The following is a 16,958-nucleotide window of genomic DNA, read 5'->3' on the forward strand; positions in this document are numbered from 1 at the left end:
TTTGGTAAAGGTAATGAGTAGCCTCTCTTTACTGCAGAATTCTCCTAATTCAGTATTCTTGGCTAACAGAAGTATTCGTGTTCCTAATCATGTTCTGGATATATCCAAATGAACCTAGTAGGCTGCTACTGATAGCTGGTTGGATTTCTCTCATTAGGCACTGGAGCTGCATATTTCTGTGGCATGTTAGAAGTGAAACATGGGGAAAAGGGGAAAAAAATGTTTGAATTAATGGGGTAGTCACAATTTTCCCACACGATATAACGCCATTGGAAAAACTGGAAATTTCTACCTGCCAGTGTTAAGCCTATCTTGTTCTGTGGCAGTTCTGTATTTGCATGTTTTTTTTTTTACTAATTGGAAAATAAATAAGAACAGGGTCTGGACACAGAGGGACCTTGCAAAGCATAGTGCATTCCCCTGCCTTCAGGTTGGTTCATGCCTAATCAGAAATTGTTCTTGTCTTCACTCAGAAGCCGCAGGGACTCCTCAGCTCCAATTCCTACCCAATTATTATTTGCAAGAAAAGAATAGGAGACTTATTTGCTTCGTATTCATAATTTAACATGTTCCTTTCTTCCCCTCCAATGGTACTTTCCCACAAGTGAGTTTTATTGATATTCGAGTAAAGATAAACTCACAGAGACCACAAAGAGAAATATTCCCAAATCTCATTGTAATGTCTCTTCTTTCCCACAGATTAAAGGTTATACAAAACTTAAAAGAAGCAGCGATTCTATTCACTTGTTATTGGACTTGAAACTCCCTTTGACCTCGGAAACTGAAGATGAGGTTACCATGGGAACTGCTGATACTGCAATCATTCATGTTGTGCCTTGCAGGTAGAGTGTCATTTTAAAACTTTTTAATTTAGAAATGCCACTGTATTTCACACTAATTCAAAAGTGGGCCTTCCCTTTAGATGGCAATGATGAAATCGCAAGAGTGTATGCTACTATGACTAGCATTTGCTGATACTGTTGAATATACCTTCCTGATGGTCTTTTAGTGACTGTTTTCATGGTGTTGTATCCAGAGATACACACTGATGTTTCACCTGTCTATCTGGTCGTTTTAGAGTCGTTTGAGCCATTATTTAGTTTGAAAGTCGTTATTTTTGCTCATCCCAGTGCCCAATTGCACAGAGATATTGGGCAATAAAACCGATAATATAGTCTGGAGTATTGCCTACTTTCATTTCAGTGGCTGGACCTGTATCTGGATAGCTCTTTCAGTGTCTTTGTTGATATCACTCCATCTTCTGATATTGACTCTCTTTTTCATTTCAATGTACTACAGTTTAGTAGGAACTAGAAAGCAAAACATAGGAGGATTTTACCATATACTCATAGCCACCTACTATAAAAGGGATTTGAAGAGTTCAAATATGGCTGGGCACGGTGGCTCACGCCATTAATCCCAGCACGTGGGGAGGCTGAGGTGGGTGGATCACCCAAGGTCAGGAGTTCAAGACCAGCCTGAGCAACAGTTCGAGACCAGCCTGAGTAGCATGGTGAAACCTCATCTCTACTAAAAATACAAAATTAGCTGGTGCAGTGGCACATGCCTGTAATTCCAGCTACTTGGGGAGCTGAGGCAAGAGAATTGTTTTGAACCCACAAGGCAGAGGTTACAGTGAGCCGAGATCATGCCATAGGCACACTCCAGCCTGGGCAACAGAGTAAGGCTCGGTCTCAAAAAACAAAACAAAAAAAGACAATAAAAGAAAGAAAGAAAACTTCACACATACTATGTATTACTTTCTTCATTTTCTGGAAGATGTGAGTCTAACAGTTGACATACATAATTCAAGTGCTGATGCATCAGAAGTCCAGCATGCGCCGGGAATTGGTTTCCAGCTTGGGCTGCTGTGTATCATTCCAGGCCCCTTTGAAATGAGTCTGCTTAACTTGTTTTGTTATTCAGAGTGTCAAGTCCAAGAGGGACACCTGAATATATTTGCATTTTTACAACATGAAGCAAAAATGACTTTTGGATCACCATTACTTTGATTTATGCATTCACTCAAATAACATTACTGAGTGAGTACCTTGTAACAAGCCAACCCTGTACTGGGATCTGGGAATATAATCCTGATCAAAACAGACATGCTACTGCTTTCTTAGAGCTGTATTAACTGAGTCCTGTAACTTCTGACAACTTGTTATAGTAGATTATTTGCAATTGTTATAAAATCAAAAATAATAATGGTAGTACTAACATGTATGGATCACTTATTCTATGCTAGGCACTATGCTAAGCACTTGGTGTCCTTTATCTCATTTCTTTCTCCTATGACCCTTAAGAAGTAAGCGTTTATCATTTATTTTACTGTATTAACTATGAATATTAATATTATTACTGAACCATCAAGAAGTTAAGAAACTCACCCAAATTCACAAAGCCAGTAAGTGGTGAAGCTGAGATTTAAACTCAAGCAGACTATAGTCTTGCCTGTTCATAGTGTACGGTCTTTTAGTTGTCTTGCGGATTTGGCAAGTTTATGGTTGCAGATTTAGTTTTGAGATTTTTGTTTTCATTCTTCCTATGTTTTTCTAAATGTAAACCGTCATTTACGTATACATCTTTGAATAGTCTACCTTCGTGTTTCAAACTTATTGCCTTAGTTGAGTTCACATCTTCCCCACTGCATGATTGTGAACATCTTGGCATCCCTCTTAGTGATATTATTTATCTCCCTCATCTGGTCAGAACCTTCATTTTCCTCCCAGCAGTATGCCCAGGCTCTAATACCTCAGTTGTTTTTCTCTGGGACCTTGACCCTCCTAAGGGATTTGACTGACACTTTCGAATTTTAACTTCTCGTAATGACTCTGGTATAAATGTACTCTTTAAGCCATAAAGCAGTGAATTGATTTCTCGTATTTGGCTACAGCAAAATGTTTAACCTAATGTGCTAAGTAAATATTAAGATATGAAAGGGTTGAAAATCAAGGAAGCCACTATTCTCTTCAGTATTGTTTTGAAAAACTTGGGGGAATTCTCACCTAAGGTGTGTGTGTAACTGTATCTTTTTTATTCACTTAGCTTTTTATAGAGAATCAGTGTATTGATTGTTTTTGTGAGACTTTTTTGTGACCTGTTTTACATTGCATTAATATTCCCTTACCATATGCCTTCTTCAGTGTAGGTAAAGTCAAGCTTTAATTAATGTTTTTGTTTTCTTGCTATTTGTCTTGATTTCATTAATTTACATAGCACTCCACTCTCTGAATTTTGATTGTTTAAACTGCTTTAGGCAAGACATGGTGGCTCATGCCTGTAACCCCAGCACTTTGGGAGGCCGAGGCGGGCAGATCACCTGAGGTCGGATGTTAGAGACCAGTTTGACCAACACGAAGAAACCCCATCTCTACTAAAAATATAAAATTAGCCGGGCGTGGTGGTGCATGCCTGTAATCCCAGCTATTAAAACGCTAAGGCAGGAGAATCACTTGAACCCAGGAGGCAGATGTTGCAGTGAGCTGAGATCGTGCCACTGCACTCCAGCCGGGGCAACAAGAGTGAAACTCCATCTCACCAAAAACAAAAAACAAAAACAAAACAAAAAACTGTTCATTCTTTTCCTTTTGTGTATCAGCCATAACTTTTCTGTACATCTTTAGTCTGAGGTTTCTTGTGAGTTTTTGGCAAGGAATATATTTACACCTGTTATATTTACCATAGTTAATGTATCTCACATGTGCTTTTTTTGATCTTTTTTCCCCCAAGTAAGACAGGATCCAAATATATAAGCAGGCTAATCTTGCAAGGGATGCATCTGATAAGATTTGTTAATTATTTGGGGGCATTTATTAGTACTTTATGGTACAATGCGAATGTTCTTTTTACCAAATGACTCAGTGTCTGGCAATAATTTTCAAATAAAACAAAACTATTGATGCCAGTATTCTAAAAATTCAGTCACTATGAAAATTGGTTTCATTATTATTCTTAAACAATTTAAACTCAAGATCATAAAACCCTACTACCCCAAAAAGCAAGGAAGCTAACAAATGAGTAAAATGTTCTTACAGAAGTAAAAGTGTACAGTGCAACAGGGAATGCTAGTGACTGTGGAAAACTAGAAAAAAACATGCCCCACTAAAATATTTATTTGTGCCCGGCTGTAATCCTTTGTGACAGGTGTCCCAGTTTTTTTTTTTTTTTTTCTTAAGCTATAATCTCCTAATTCTCTAGGATTTCCATAATGTTAATGAATAAAATTTAAATTAGTTTTAAAAGTAAAAATAAAGGGCCTGTATAAAGCAAACCAAAATAGTCTGCAGGCTAGATGCAGTTCCTAGTCCACCACTTTGTGAGACTTTATTTCAAATGTTTGCTTTACAGTAAGCTATTGTATGTTTTAAAATAGGTAGAAGAGAATAATTCTAATATTTCTATCATAAAGAAAAATATTTGAGGTTTTTTCAAATATTTCAAAAAAAATATTGAGTATATCCCAATTATACTGATTTGATCTTTTCAAATTATATGAATATGTTAAATTATCATATGTATCTCAAAAATATGTACATCTATTATAAAAAATAAAAAATAATTTAAAAAAATAAGGCCAGGCATAGTGGCTCACACCTGTAATCCCAGCACTTTGGGAGGCCAAAGTGGGCAGACTACTTGAGGCCAGCAGTTCAAGACCAGTGTGGCCAACATGGAGAAAACCAGTCTCTACTAAAATACAAAAATTAGCTGGGCATGGTGGTGCATATCTGTAATCCCAGCCACTCGGGAGGCTGAGGCACCAGAATCACTTGAACCTGGGAGGCAAAGGTTGCAGTGAGCCGAGATCATGCCAGTGCACTCCAGCCTGGCTGACAGAGCCAGCCTCTGTTAAAAAAAAAAAAAAAAAGAAAGAAAAGAAAGAAATGATACCACATACTCTTAGACCTTAGGACTTTTATACTAATTTTCTTTTGGCAAGAATGCTCTTGCCTTAAATGTCCCCAGGACCCACCTTATAACTTTCTTTAAATCTGTGCTCAAGTGTCACCTAATTGGTGAGACTTTTCCTGAACACAGTAAACACATTAAAATAGCAATATTTATTTTGACCAACATCTTCTATGCTTTTTATTGCTTGTTTTTTCTTCAGAGCTCTCATCAATATCTGAATAATGGTATATTTTGCTTTCTTCTTTTCTTTTCTTTCTTTTTTTTTTTTTTTTTTTTTTTTTGTGAGACGGAGTCTCGCTCTGTCACCCAGGCTGGAGTGCAGAGGCGCGATCTCGGCTTCCTGCAAGCTCCACCTCCTGGGTCCCCGCCATTCTCCTGCCTCAGCCTCCCCAGTAGCTGGGACTATAGGTGTGTGACCATGCCTGGCTAATTTTTTTTGTATTTTTAGTAAAGACGGAGTTTTACCATGTTAGTCAGGATGGTCTTGATCTCCTGACCTTGTGATCCACCCACCTTGGACTCCCAGAGTGCTGGGATTACAGGCGTGAGCCACCACGCCTGGCCACTTTCTTCTTTTTATACAAAATATCTTTCCCTACTAGACTGTAAGGTTTATTTGGGTAGATATTTCTGTCCTTTTAGTTCACTGCTGTATTCCCAGCATCTGGAAGATGCCTGGCACATAGTACAATTCAATAAATATTTTTCAAATGAATGAATGCTACAACCTGGTCGGTCATGAGAGAAAGAAACTAGATCTCCAATTTCAAGCTGTGCTGTAGACCCCAGGGTGCTTTGTAGTCACCTTGATGGTAACTCTGAACTAGCCATCCTATGATGCTAATCCATACAAGTTTTTAAAAATTGGATGTAAATATCTAAAGTATTAAAATTGGTCTATGTGCCTTGAAGTCTATATCTTGGTGCAACACTGCCTCTCCCATTTCTTTTTTTATTTTATTTTTATTTTATTACTGTTTTTTTGTTTGTTTGTTTGTTTGGGTTTTTTTGTTTTTTGTTTTTTGTTTTGAGATGGAGTCTTGCTCTGTCCCCCAGGCTGGAGTGCAGTGGCACAATGTTGGCTCACTGCAACCTCCACCTCCCGGGTTCAAGTGATTCTACTGCCTCAACCTCCTGAGGAGCTGGGATTACAGGTGCCCACCACCACACCTAGCTAATTTTTGTATTTCTAATAGAGACAGGGTTTCACCATGTGGGTCAGGCTGGTCTCGAACTCTTGACCTCGAATGATCCACCTGCCTTGCCATCCTAAAGTGCTGGGATTATAGACATGAGCCACCACACCGGCTCACGCCTCATCTGTTTTCTGACTTTAACTATAGCTGGGGTAGAACTGTTCCCCTTTTGTATTTTTCTGCCTCAAGTCTTTATCTGAGTCACAAGCAAGGAGAACTGTGGGAAGTTAACCTCATCCTTAGGGGCAGCCCTCAGCTAAGGGGGCATGAGAATCAGTAGATAAATGCCTCTGTCTCCTGTCCTTTGGGAAGTCAATTCTTAGGCACATTTAACATAATTTCTTAGGAGTTCACGACTGGATTGAGTCTCAGTTCCCCACAATACCTCCTTCTATTTTTTTCTTCTTTGCTTCTGCTTCTTGGTATCACCTCCTAAATAAACTAAACTGCTCGGAAGTCCTGCTCTTAGCCTGTACTTGTGGGGGAGTCCAAACCAGCTAATAGCGGAGAGGCAGCTTAGTTTTGATCATGTCAGTAATTAGAAAGAAACAGGTGGGAAAAAACAGCTTTAACAGAGACGACTGGAGAATTGACTGTGTATGTATTAATAGATCTATATATGTATGTGTATGCATGTGTTTGCATAATACATGCTCACAAACCACTGTGTAGTTATATTTATAAATATTATCTGGGTCCTGCAATTAGAGAGTTTTACTCTTTTTAGCATTTGCTTGTTTTATTATTAACCAGATGTTGAGCAAGTCATTTTACCTAAGATTCAGCTTTTATTTCTGTACAATGATGGAGCTGAACAGATGGTTTTAGAGTCCTGTTCACTTCCAATAATTTACCATTCTATATGTACACATGGTTTGAGAGGAAGATATGTATGCCAATAGGGTTAGAGCTCAGCCTGGAATTCTATTCAACTAATATGAAATTTCACATAGGTCATATGCTTTACCATGTGCTATTGATTCTGTTCACATTGGCAGCATTTGAAAGAAAGAAGAAAATGACTGCTCCATATGTTTATGTGCAGCAAGAGGCGTGAAGACATTTTAAAACTCCGTGAATGTGCGCAAAAAATTTATGCTTGATACATTCTCAGTTGATCTTGGTTTCAAGGAGGCTAAATTTAGTCCCATCTCTGTGGTGCAGTTTACCAACTTCAGCAATTATCTCTTTTTGAGAAAGTGCATCCTCTCCAAATGCAAGCATTTGTTGATTTGCTCACAAAATCTGTGTCGTTATTATATCTGCATCTGGGGGTAAGTAGTGGAGAAAAGTCCTGTATAATTCACAGGAGACATATTCTGAGATGGGTGAGTGTTCACAAAAAGTGGAGCAAGGAAGACCCCTGGATTGAATAGTCAATCACAGGATGTAGCTTGAATGTATGATATAAAAAAAATATATACAAACTTGCAATCAGAACACATAGAAAGAATGCTCATTGGTCTTCAGAAGGCTTTTGAGGCTCAGGAAGTCTCATCACTAAGACTGAAGTAGGCTGTCTAAAGTTTGGGCTTATTCTAGGTCTGAGAGCACAAATACACAAAAGAGGAATTCCCAGTATTTATTAATGTTGATGGTAGGACCCAATGAGCACCATTTTTCTACCTATTCAGAATATTTCATTAAAGCTCATAACCAACTCTCAAGTATCCTCCCTTTTATCCCCACCAGGATGGGGAGCACACAGAAGTTCATTTCAAGGCTTGACCTCACTGCACAGCAAGGTATAATATTTCAGTTCCCAAGATTCTCACATTCCCCCCAGAATAAACAGAGACACAAGCAACAGTCAAATAATTCACAGTTCTACCCATGTATTAAACCTAGTACTACCCTGTTCTCATAAAAGTAACAAATATTCAATTAAGACCAAAAGAGAGCTGAGTGTTAGTTTTCATTTAGTTACTTCAAAGCATAGTCCTGTATTTTGTTTTTTCCCTTTCTAAGCAAATGACTTGCCAGTGTATTTACAGTCATGCTGACTGAAGCCAAAGCATGGATTTCCTGTTCACTCTGTGCTTTCTCATAACCATGGCCATAAAACGAAGCCCATGTGGTAGAAAGATTTAGTCAAGAAGACAGCTAATAACTAGATTAAAAAGCAGTGACTCCACTGATGAAAATTAAGGAAAAAAATAGGGGAAGTATACCCAAAAAATAATAAATAGCAAATGCAAAACTTATTTTCAACATAAATTTAAGTATTGAAGTCCATTTCACAGTGGGAAAGTGTTAATCAGTAATGAAGATGTTGAGGTAACTAGAGGAACTGGCAGCGATTTTATATCCCCATAAGCATGGACATACAGTAGCAGGCACACACCTGAAAGTTATTAGAAATATTCAATTTAAGACCTCTCCTGAAGAAAATTGTTAATGGGTCCATTAAAAATGCTCGGCCATGCTGAATGTCTTAACTAGAAATAAAACTCCCTTACTGATAGAGTGTAGGACATATTGTATCTAGAAAAAAAATGGAAGAACTCTTTTGAATGAAGCAATTTAGGAAGAGAGGAAAAAAACAGACAAGTGAAAATCCAATTATGTGTATCTAATGTCAAACTGTGTGATCATTCTCTGTTTAAATGTGGGATCAGTGATGCTGTCTTAAAGGTTGAGGATGACGGGAGCAGGAATAGTCTGTGGCAGTTGGTACCTTGCCAAAAACACCAGCTGGAGACACTGCAGAACTGGCAGTTGAGAATATGGACTCCGAAATTACGTAGATAGGTCTGCCACTTACGAGTTGTGTGATGAAGGTATGTCATCTCCCTAGGTCATGGGTTTCTTTTTTTTCAATCTGTAAAACAGGCAAAATAACTGTATTTACTTCTTTAGGCTATCTATGAGGATTGAGAACATGGATATATTCTTTGCACTTGGTGCAGCATCCGATACTTAGCAAACCCACTGATTAATGAGCTATTATTCATTGAGTAATTTAAAATATGTTGGAGGTTCCATATGTGACAACTATGTTTAACTTAGAACTAAGCTATTTAATATATATGTTAAATGTTAAATATATGTTAATGTATATGTTAAATGTTAAATAACTTAGTTCGAAGGTAGACATAGTTCCTGTTTTGGCAATGATAATGATTATGGTGACAACGATGTTGCCATATTAGATTCTTAGAATACTAGTTTCTGGCCATTCTTCAGTGGTTGAAGGTTGTAGAACAGGGTTTACAACACATCTGGACCTTATCTATACAACGGTGTTACAATAATAAATATCTCTGAAAAACAAATACCTAAATTGGTTAAGCTTGTATGTGTATATATGTGCATGTGTGTATATATACACACATGTATATGTACATGCAATTGTGGGTAGAGCACTCAGGAAGGTCTGTCTTAGTACAGGACTAAGTATCAGTTGTTATTAATTTCAGTTAATATCAGGACTAAGTATCAGTTGCTATTAATATCATCATTAGCAGCAGCAGCAACAGCAGCAAACCAGTGGTGTTGGTGACAACCAGAACATTTAGGGTCTGCCTCCTGGCAGCAAGGCAGCTAGGACAGGTGCCAATCAGAGACATCCATCTGGGGGCCTGGCAGTGGGAGAGAGCTGAGGAGGTGTCTATAATGGTACTTCCAGAAATTTATCAAGTTGTAAGAGGATAGGGTTCCAAAAAGAGTAGGATCCAGTGGTTCAAAATGATCATTTTTTAAATGCGTTTCACAACAACAACAACTAACATAAAGAAAATAGCACATAAAAACCCTTAATGTTACTGTACTGGAATATGCTGCAGCACAGACTCCATTTTGTACCATAATCATCCATTCCTCTCCACACGCAAACTCCCCTTGCTGATTTTAATCAGATATTTCACCTGAATGAAGAAACTTTGTTGAGTGATGTAGCCCCACTTAATAATGACCTTAATTCATTTAGCCCTTGTGAGTCTATAAAGTATGTGTTGAACAGTCTATTTAAGAAGACTGTTAGGAATTAGAGACAACTGCAATAATAATAGTATGAGTAAAAAGTTATTGGGCGTTTGTATGCCAGATATAGCACCTCAGTTTTGTATGCACTATCACCCTTAAACTCACAACAACCCTCAGGGAGAGGTATTATCCTAAATTCATAGATAAGGGGTTACATGACCTGCCGACAAAACCAGAGCTTGTAGAAGTCCAAGGCAGCATTTAAATTTAGGTCTGCCCAGGTCCAAAGCCTGGGCTTTTAACTGTCATGCTATGATAATGTCTATTGAAATTGAGTACCTGTCTTCATAAAGCTTACCATCTTGTAAAATACTCTGAACCGATGGTTACCGAAATTTAGTTTATGAACCAGCAGCGTCATTGTCACCTGGGAACTTATTAGAAATAAGGATTCTTGGGCTCAGGCCCAGACTTACAGAATTAGAATCTCTGCAAGTGGGGTTATCCGTGTTTTAACAAGCCCTCCAGGAGTTGTGTTTCTCAATCTTACCAGCCTGGGTGTCTCCTCCAAGAAGACAAGGAAAGAGGGGAATTATTTATCAGTTAAAGCTATACATTAAGGACTCTGAGGTCAGACCAGAATCCATTTAGAATCCACTGGTCTGACTTCAGAGACCTTATTGTATAAGGGGATTCTGATGCTCTAGAAAGGTTGAGAACCACACGAAACACTCTTGAAAGACAAGTAAGATAGAAACTATCAGTATCCCAATTTTACATATGAGAATCTGAGAGCAGAATAACATGCTCAAGGTTATATGGCTGACATAAACAGCAAAGCTGGACTCTAGATGTATTAGTAATGGTTGACTCAAAGAATAAGGTAAATACTGTTTTAACATACCCCCTTTAAGATGCCTTCATAGAAGAGAGAATATCAGAGTCTTGTATTTAGAAAACACAGTGAAGACCAGAGGTTTTTTCTCTTGTAAAGTTTGTTCTAGAGAATCTGCAAATTGTATTGACCAAAACAGAAGTAATTTGTACACAAATGTTCATAACAGTATTATTCGTAATAGCCAAAAAGTGGGAACAATCCAAATGTCCACCAATGATAAATAAGTAAAAATTGTGTTAGTCCCATACAGTGGAACATTATTCAGCCATAAAGAGAAAGAAGTACTGATACTACAACATGGACAAACTTTGGAGATACCATGCTAAGCGAATGAAGTCAGAGACAAAGGCCACATATTGTATGATTCCATTTATGGACTATCCAGAATAAACAAAGCCATAGGGACAGAAAGTAGAATAGTATTTTCCCAGAGCAAGGAGTGAGGGAGGATAAGGAACGACTGCTGTTGGATATGTGATTTCTTTTTAGGCTGATGAAAATATTCTGGCATTAGAAATTGGTGATGTTTGCTAAACCTTGTGAGTACCCTAAAAATCACTTAACTGTACATTTTAAAAGGCTGAATTGTATGATGTATGAATTATATCTTCATAAAAATAATTAAATATTCTGAGGAGAAAAAAAAGTACTACTGTCTCCTGAGAGACACTGCTGTCAGGAAGTTAGAGTTGCTCAGAGCCAAATTCCCTGATACATGATAAACAGAATTACATAATTATAGTCCTATCCCAATTCTCTTATTTTACAGGCAAGTGCACTGATTAGTCCAAAGTCCAACAGATAATTAGTGGCATAATCAGATTCCAAGTTTCCCAAACTGTAATCCCAATCTGTCTTCCACTCCTCTGTTATGGAGCTTCCCAGTTGTGTGTTTTATAGTCATGAAAGGAGTCTGGGGTGCGGGGGGAGGGGCAGTCACTGGTCTCTTACCACCACCCTGCCCCGCAACAATGTGCAACTTCTTTAATCAGAGAAAAGGAATAAAGCACAAACCTTCCTCAGAGAGTGAACTCTCTCATGTTAATTCACCTGAGGTGTGATACTGGATTCCACTCCGAGAGCAGGGAGACTTGAGACTTCTGGAGGGAGAAGGAGGGCAGCCTCTGTGCTGTGAGAGTGATCTTGAAGATGCAGGATAGGCAGTCACTTCACCTATTTTCAATTTTGTCCTAGATTGGCATCCCTAGGAAGCAGGATATCTTTTCATTTCCTGCCAAACCTCCTGGTGGCCAAAATTAAAAATCCATATTGAGTCTGTAATTAAACTCCCCCCTACCTAAGGGTTATGTCCCAGACCGATGCTTTAAAAAGAGTTCTGATTTAAAAAAAAAAAAAAAAAAAAAAAAAAAAAGGCAGTTTAATGGAGAAAGACTATCTGAAGAAAGAATGTCAAATAGATTTAAAACGCATGAATGCAGCAATATATATGTTGCTTGGGCCACTTAAGTAAAAAGAGACAAAAATCAATCTACACTCCCCAGTTTCAACTATATTGTTTCCACATATGTGACATCTATACCAGAAAAAAATTAACACAACTAGAAATGCATTCCTCTTGGAGTGGAAACAAATGTCAAAACAAACAACTCGGGATAAACTTGAGCTAGAGAAGAAAGCTTTCCTCTACTCTTTTCTAAGGAGCTTTGAAGATCTGGCCATGGTTGACATAACAACTCATTGCAGCAAATATGTTACTTCAACAGGGAGCATTTCACAGATTGTCAAAGTTGTGTTCTCATCCCATCCAACCTATCTTGGGGGAGGATGAGAACACCGAAGAGCAAAAGGATTTATTCATTTGCCCAAGTTCACGTGGCTAACTGCTTTCAGATACTGGGAATGTTTGATTTACTTGAATCAAAATAGTAAGAATGTCTTCCTGAATTGTATTTGATAATGGTTTTCTAGTTACATTATAACATGTCTAAGCTCTATATAACTGAACATGAATTTTATTAAGAGTGTTTTAGTATTTGATTGGCTTTGTCAAAAGATTTCAGAGAGTGGTTTTGGGGAACTTGGTGAATGCCCATGCAGTTTTTTGATACAGTGGCAAATAATATTTGTAGAAGATATGACTTTTTAAACTCTAGAACTTCTAATTCCTTAGAAAATATTTACACACTCTTTATTAATTCATTTATGAATAAAATAACTGTTCATTCATTTAATAACAATTTGTTAAATACCTACGATATTATTGGGTACTGATAGATGTTGGGTGTACCAAGGTATCTGTGATTTAGTCCATGAATTTAAGGAGTTTATAGTCTTGTGGGCTGACACAATTTGTTTCACACTCTGTTCTGCCAGATTTAAGTGAGAAATCCAGGCAAAATACAATGTGTCTGTCAATGAACCATATTGTTACAATATCAGAAGCTACTGCCTTGGTACAGCCCACAGTGAATAAGATCATGGTCCTGGGGCTGGGAAAAATCTGGGTTCAAAACCTGCCTCTAAGTATAGTTGCTAAGTGTATGAGCTTGAGGAAGTTGCTTAATTCTCTGAGAAAACATTTAAAATAAAACTGCCCTATAGTCAGCGCTTAATAATAATGTCTATTGTAGTCATTTATTAATAACAAAAGGGCATGGCCTCCTCTCTTTATCACCAAGCTCCAGTGCAAGTAAAACACTTCCATCTACTTTACCTTCAGTGCGTCCTAAACTACATAGTAGGAATAAAGAAAAAAGGAAAATTCTGGGAGTAGGAGGGAAAGAGAAAATGCCATAAGCCGCATGCCTTCTGGCCTTTCTGTCATTTTCCAGGTATCTGTTCTTCCAGGTAGGAGGATCAAAAGTGATGGTGGTTAGTTTTATTGTAAAGTTGACTAAGAACGGAATAGGTCTGCCGGGCGCAGTGGCTCATGCCTGTAATTCCAGCACTTTGTGAGGCTGAGGCCGGAGGATCACTTGAGGTCAGGAGATGGAGACCAGCCTGACCAACAAAGTGAAACCCCATCTCTACTAAAAATACAAAAATTAGCCAGGCATGGTGGCAGGTGCTTGTAGTCCCAGCTACTCAGGAGGCTGAGAATCACTTGAATCCAGGAGGTGGAGGTTGCAGTGAGCCGAGATCCTGCCACTGCACTCCAGCCTGGATGACAAAAGCAAAACTCCATCTCAAAAAAAAAAGAAAAAGAAAAAGGGAACAGGTCACAGTTTCTCTCACTGTCAAATAATTGTTTGCATTTAAAAGGAGGGAGGAAGAAAACAAGATTGATGCCTATTTTGTTTAATTATATTATTCTCAGGGTAAAACTGTATCTTGTTCTCTACAGTGGTAGGTAGGTAGGTAGATAGGAAGTAGGAAGGTAGGTAGGTAGGTAGATAGGTAAGTAGGTAGGGAGATAGATAGATAGATAGAAAGAAAGAAAAAAATGTATATAAGCACTTTTTTTCTGTATTTTTACCAAGTCTGTTGGGCAATCTGTTGATATTTGAACTAGATAATTTTAGAAATAGAGAAAATACTGCATCACCCACCTAATATTTTGTCATTAACTACAAATAATTATTATTTTACCTGATGTTGTAACATCAAAACATGACTTAAAAGTCCTAGGCAAATTTTTCACTGCTGATAATGGTAATGATAGTAGTAAAAACAACAATAATTACCATCCTCCTTCCTCTCTGTTAAATGCTTTAAATACATTATATAATTTATACTGGGCTCAGAGCAGCCCTAATATGGCTAATATTGGTACCTCTGAACCTCTATGTTATAGATAGGGCAACTAAATTGGGTTAAGTAAGTGGCTGAAGGTCACACAAGCATGGCCTCCCCAGAACCAAATACTTCCCACCTAGTTTGTCCTAGTCAACCTTAACTTCAGACTTTACCATGTTTCTTCCAGTGCAACACTCTCCTTTGTTGTTGTTGTTGTTTTGTTTGTTTGTTTTTGAGACAGAGTCTTGCTCTTGTTGCCCTGGCTGGAGTGCAGTGGCACAATATCAGCTCACTGCAACCTCCGCCTCCCAGGTTCAAGCGATTCTCCTGCCTCAGCCTCCGGAGGAGCTGGGATTACAGGCACCCACCACCACACCCAGCTAATTTTTGTATTTTTAGTAGAGATGGGATTTCGCCATTTTGGCCAGGCTGGTCTTGAACTCCTGACCTCGTGATCCACCTGCCTCAGCCTCCCAAAGTGCTGTGATTACAGGTGTGAGCCACACACCCCGCACCAACACTCTTCCTTTTATAGTCCCTGTGCAGAAACTCAAACCATTTGTTCCCTGTCCCAGTGCTTCTTCAGTCTAGTCCTTCAATAGCTTCCTCCTCAGTTACTGATTTGCTACATTACTATGGAGACAACCAGATTAAACTGCATAGATATCACTTCCCGTTGTTTTATTTCTGTAACAGCAAACACAGTATGGTGATTTCTGCTTTCCCTCCAAGAAGACAACTGTCCTCTAACACCCAACGTTTTATCTCTGAGTTATTACCTTATTTACTCTGCAACCCCTACAGTAGCAGTCATTATGTCTCCTCCTGACCTACTCTGGTATGTTCTTTCTCCCTTCCTCCTTCCCTCTTTTGATTTCTCAGTCTGTTTATATCTTAGTTTAGAATATAAACTTACAGCTAATGAAACTGTCTTTAAACATGCCTTCAAACCCCAGTTGTTCATTTCCCTCTGAGTTAAAATGAGTAAAGTTTTGATTATGTTTGTTTAAAATTCACTAGGCTAATAAATCCATATATTGAATGTATTCCATATACATTATCTTCCATACTTCTTTAAAGGCAAATGAGAAATTCTCTAACAAAGTCTTTCCTATAGAAAAAATATGATACACCACTCTCAGGGGAATTATGATAATTCAAAGAACAAACCAAACTCAATTAAATTCACGTCTTTTCTGAGCAAAAGAGTAAATAATAAAAATGCAGCAGTATTATTTGTTAGGGTCAACAGTTTTTGCTAGAACCTGATGTGATATTCTCTATAGAATTTTGTTGGGAAGTTATAAAGTACTGATAAGACAGGCAAATATTATTTGCACACAAATGATCCTTGCAAAATAAAAATTTTCAAGTGGAAATAAATTCTTCCTTATCCTCTTGTCTTCTTCAGCAGGGTTCTTGGACACACTCTTTGGGAATGCTCTTCTCTCCAGTGTTGTGATATTTACACAAAAACTTTGGTTTTAATGCAATATTTATCTAACTAGATATAACCAGACTTGAAGGTGATTCTCTAGATTTCTTGTACCTCCCTTATGATTTCAGGTCGATTCAGTTGAATTCAAGAAGATTAGCAATTGCATTTCATAATTGTTTATGGATTTCATATTATTTAAACTTGCTCTCCAGTTCCATAAATAAATTTAAGAGGAAATCAACATTATGAATGTTTTGCTCAGTTATTAGAAATTACTTTTGAGTTTTAGTCTTTTTCTTTCTTTCTTTTTTTTCCTTGGTGTAATTGTAATAGAAACCCAAGGAGTCCAGAACTGTAGTTGCTACCTTCTGGTTTTGTGACTTTGATCAAATCACTCTGCCTCTCAGGATTTCAGACTCTGCACAAGTATATAATGAGATGGAGCACAACTGAGCTTTCTAGGTCAGCGTTTCCCAAAATTTTATCATCTATTTTTGTCCAATCTCTACACTCCCTGTATTATTTTTCACTTTAATTTTTTATTAACTATGTTTTTTTTTTTTTTTTTTCACTTGAAGGAAATTTATCACAGCAGTATCACTTGCTATAAGTAAAAAGTAGCCATAAAAGTAAAGACAACAGAAACAAATGTATTCAAGCCTGGTATTCTCAGAAGACTCTGCTCCCGAGCTTTGATAGTTCACCACAAGTATAAGACTGTCAAGTATTAGAGAGGTTTTAAAGCCATGCTGGCACCAAGTGAGACTTTATTTTTAGTTTAATCAGAAGAACTCAAAGAGAATTAAGTGAAAGAGGAGTGACTTATTCTTAAGTGAGTTAGTTTTTTGTTGTTGTTGTTTGTTTGTTTTTTTGAGACAGAGTCTCACACTGT

At 37.8% G+C, this 16,958-nt stretch overlaps 1 protein-coding gene across 8 annotated transcripts in view; it reads left to right on the forward strand.

Moving 5' to 3' along the window:
• The window catches only part of CNTN4 (contactin 4), a 975,811-nt gene that overhangs the window by 483,606 nt on the left and 475,247 nt on the right, over nt 1-16,958 (forward strand). For all 8 annotated transcript variants that reach the window (XM_050781395.1, XM_050781393.1, XM_050781400.1 and 5 more), the window contains one exon: nt 700-842. In XM_050781395.1, the coding sequence (XP_050637352.1) occupies nt 788-842 (55 nt within the window). In that variant the 5' untranslated portion in view covers nt 700-787. The remainder of the gene's footprint in view (nt 1-699; nt 843-16,958) is intronic.

Source organism: Macaca thibetana, chromosome 2 (assembly GCF_024542745.1).
Source record: "Macaca thibetana thibetana isolate TM-01 chromosome 2, ASM2454274v1, whole genome shotgun sequence".
Classification (NCBI taxonomy): Eukaryota; Metazoa; Chordata; class Mammalia; order Primates; family Cercopithecidae; genus Macaca; species Macaca thibetana.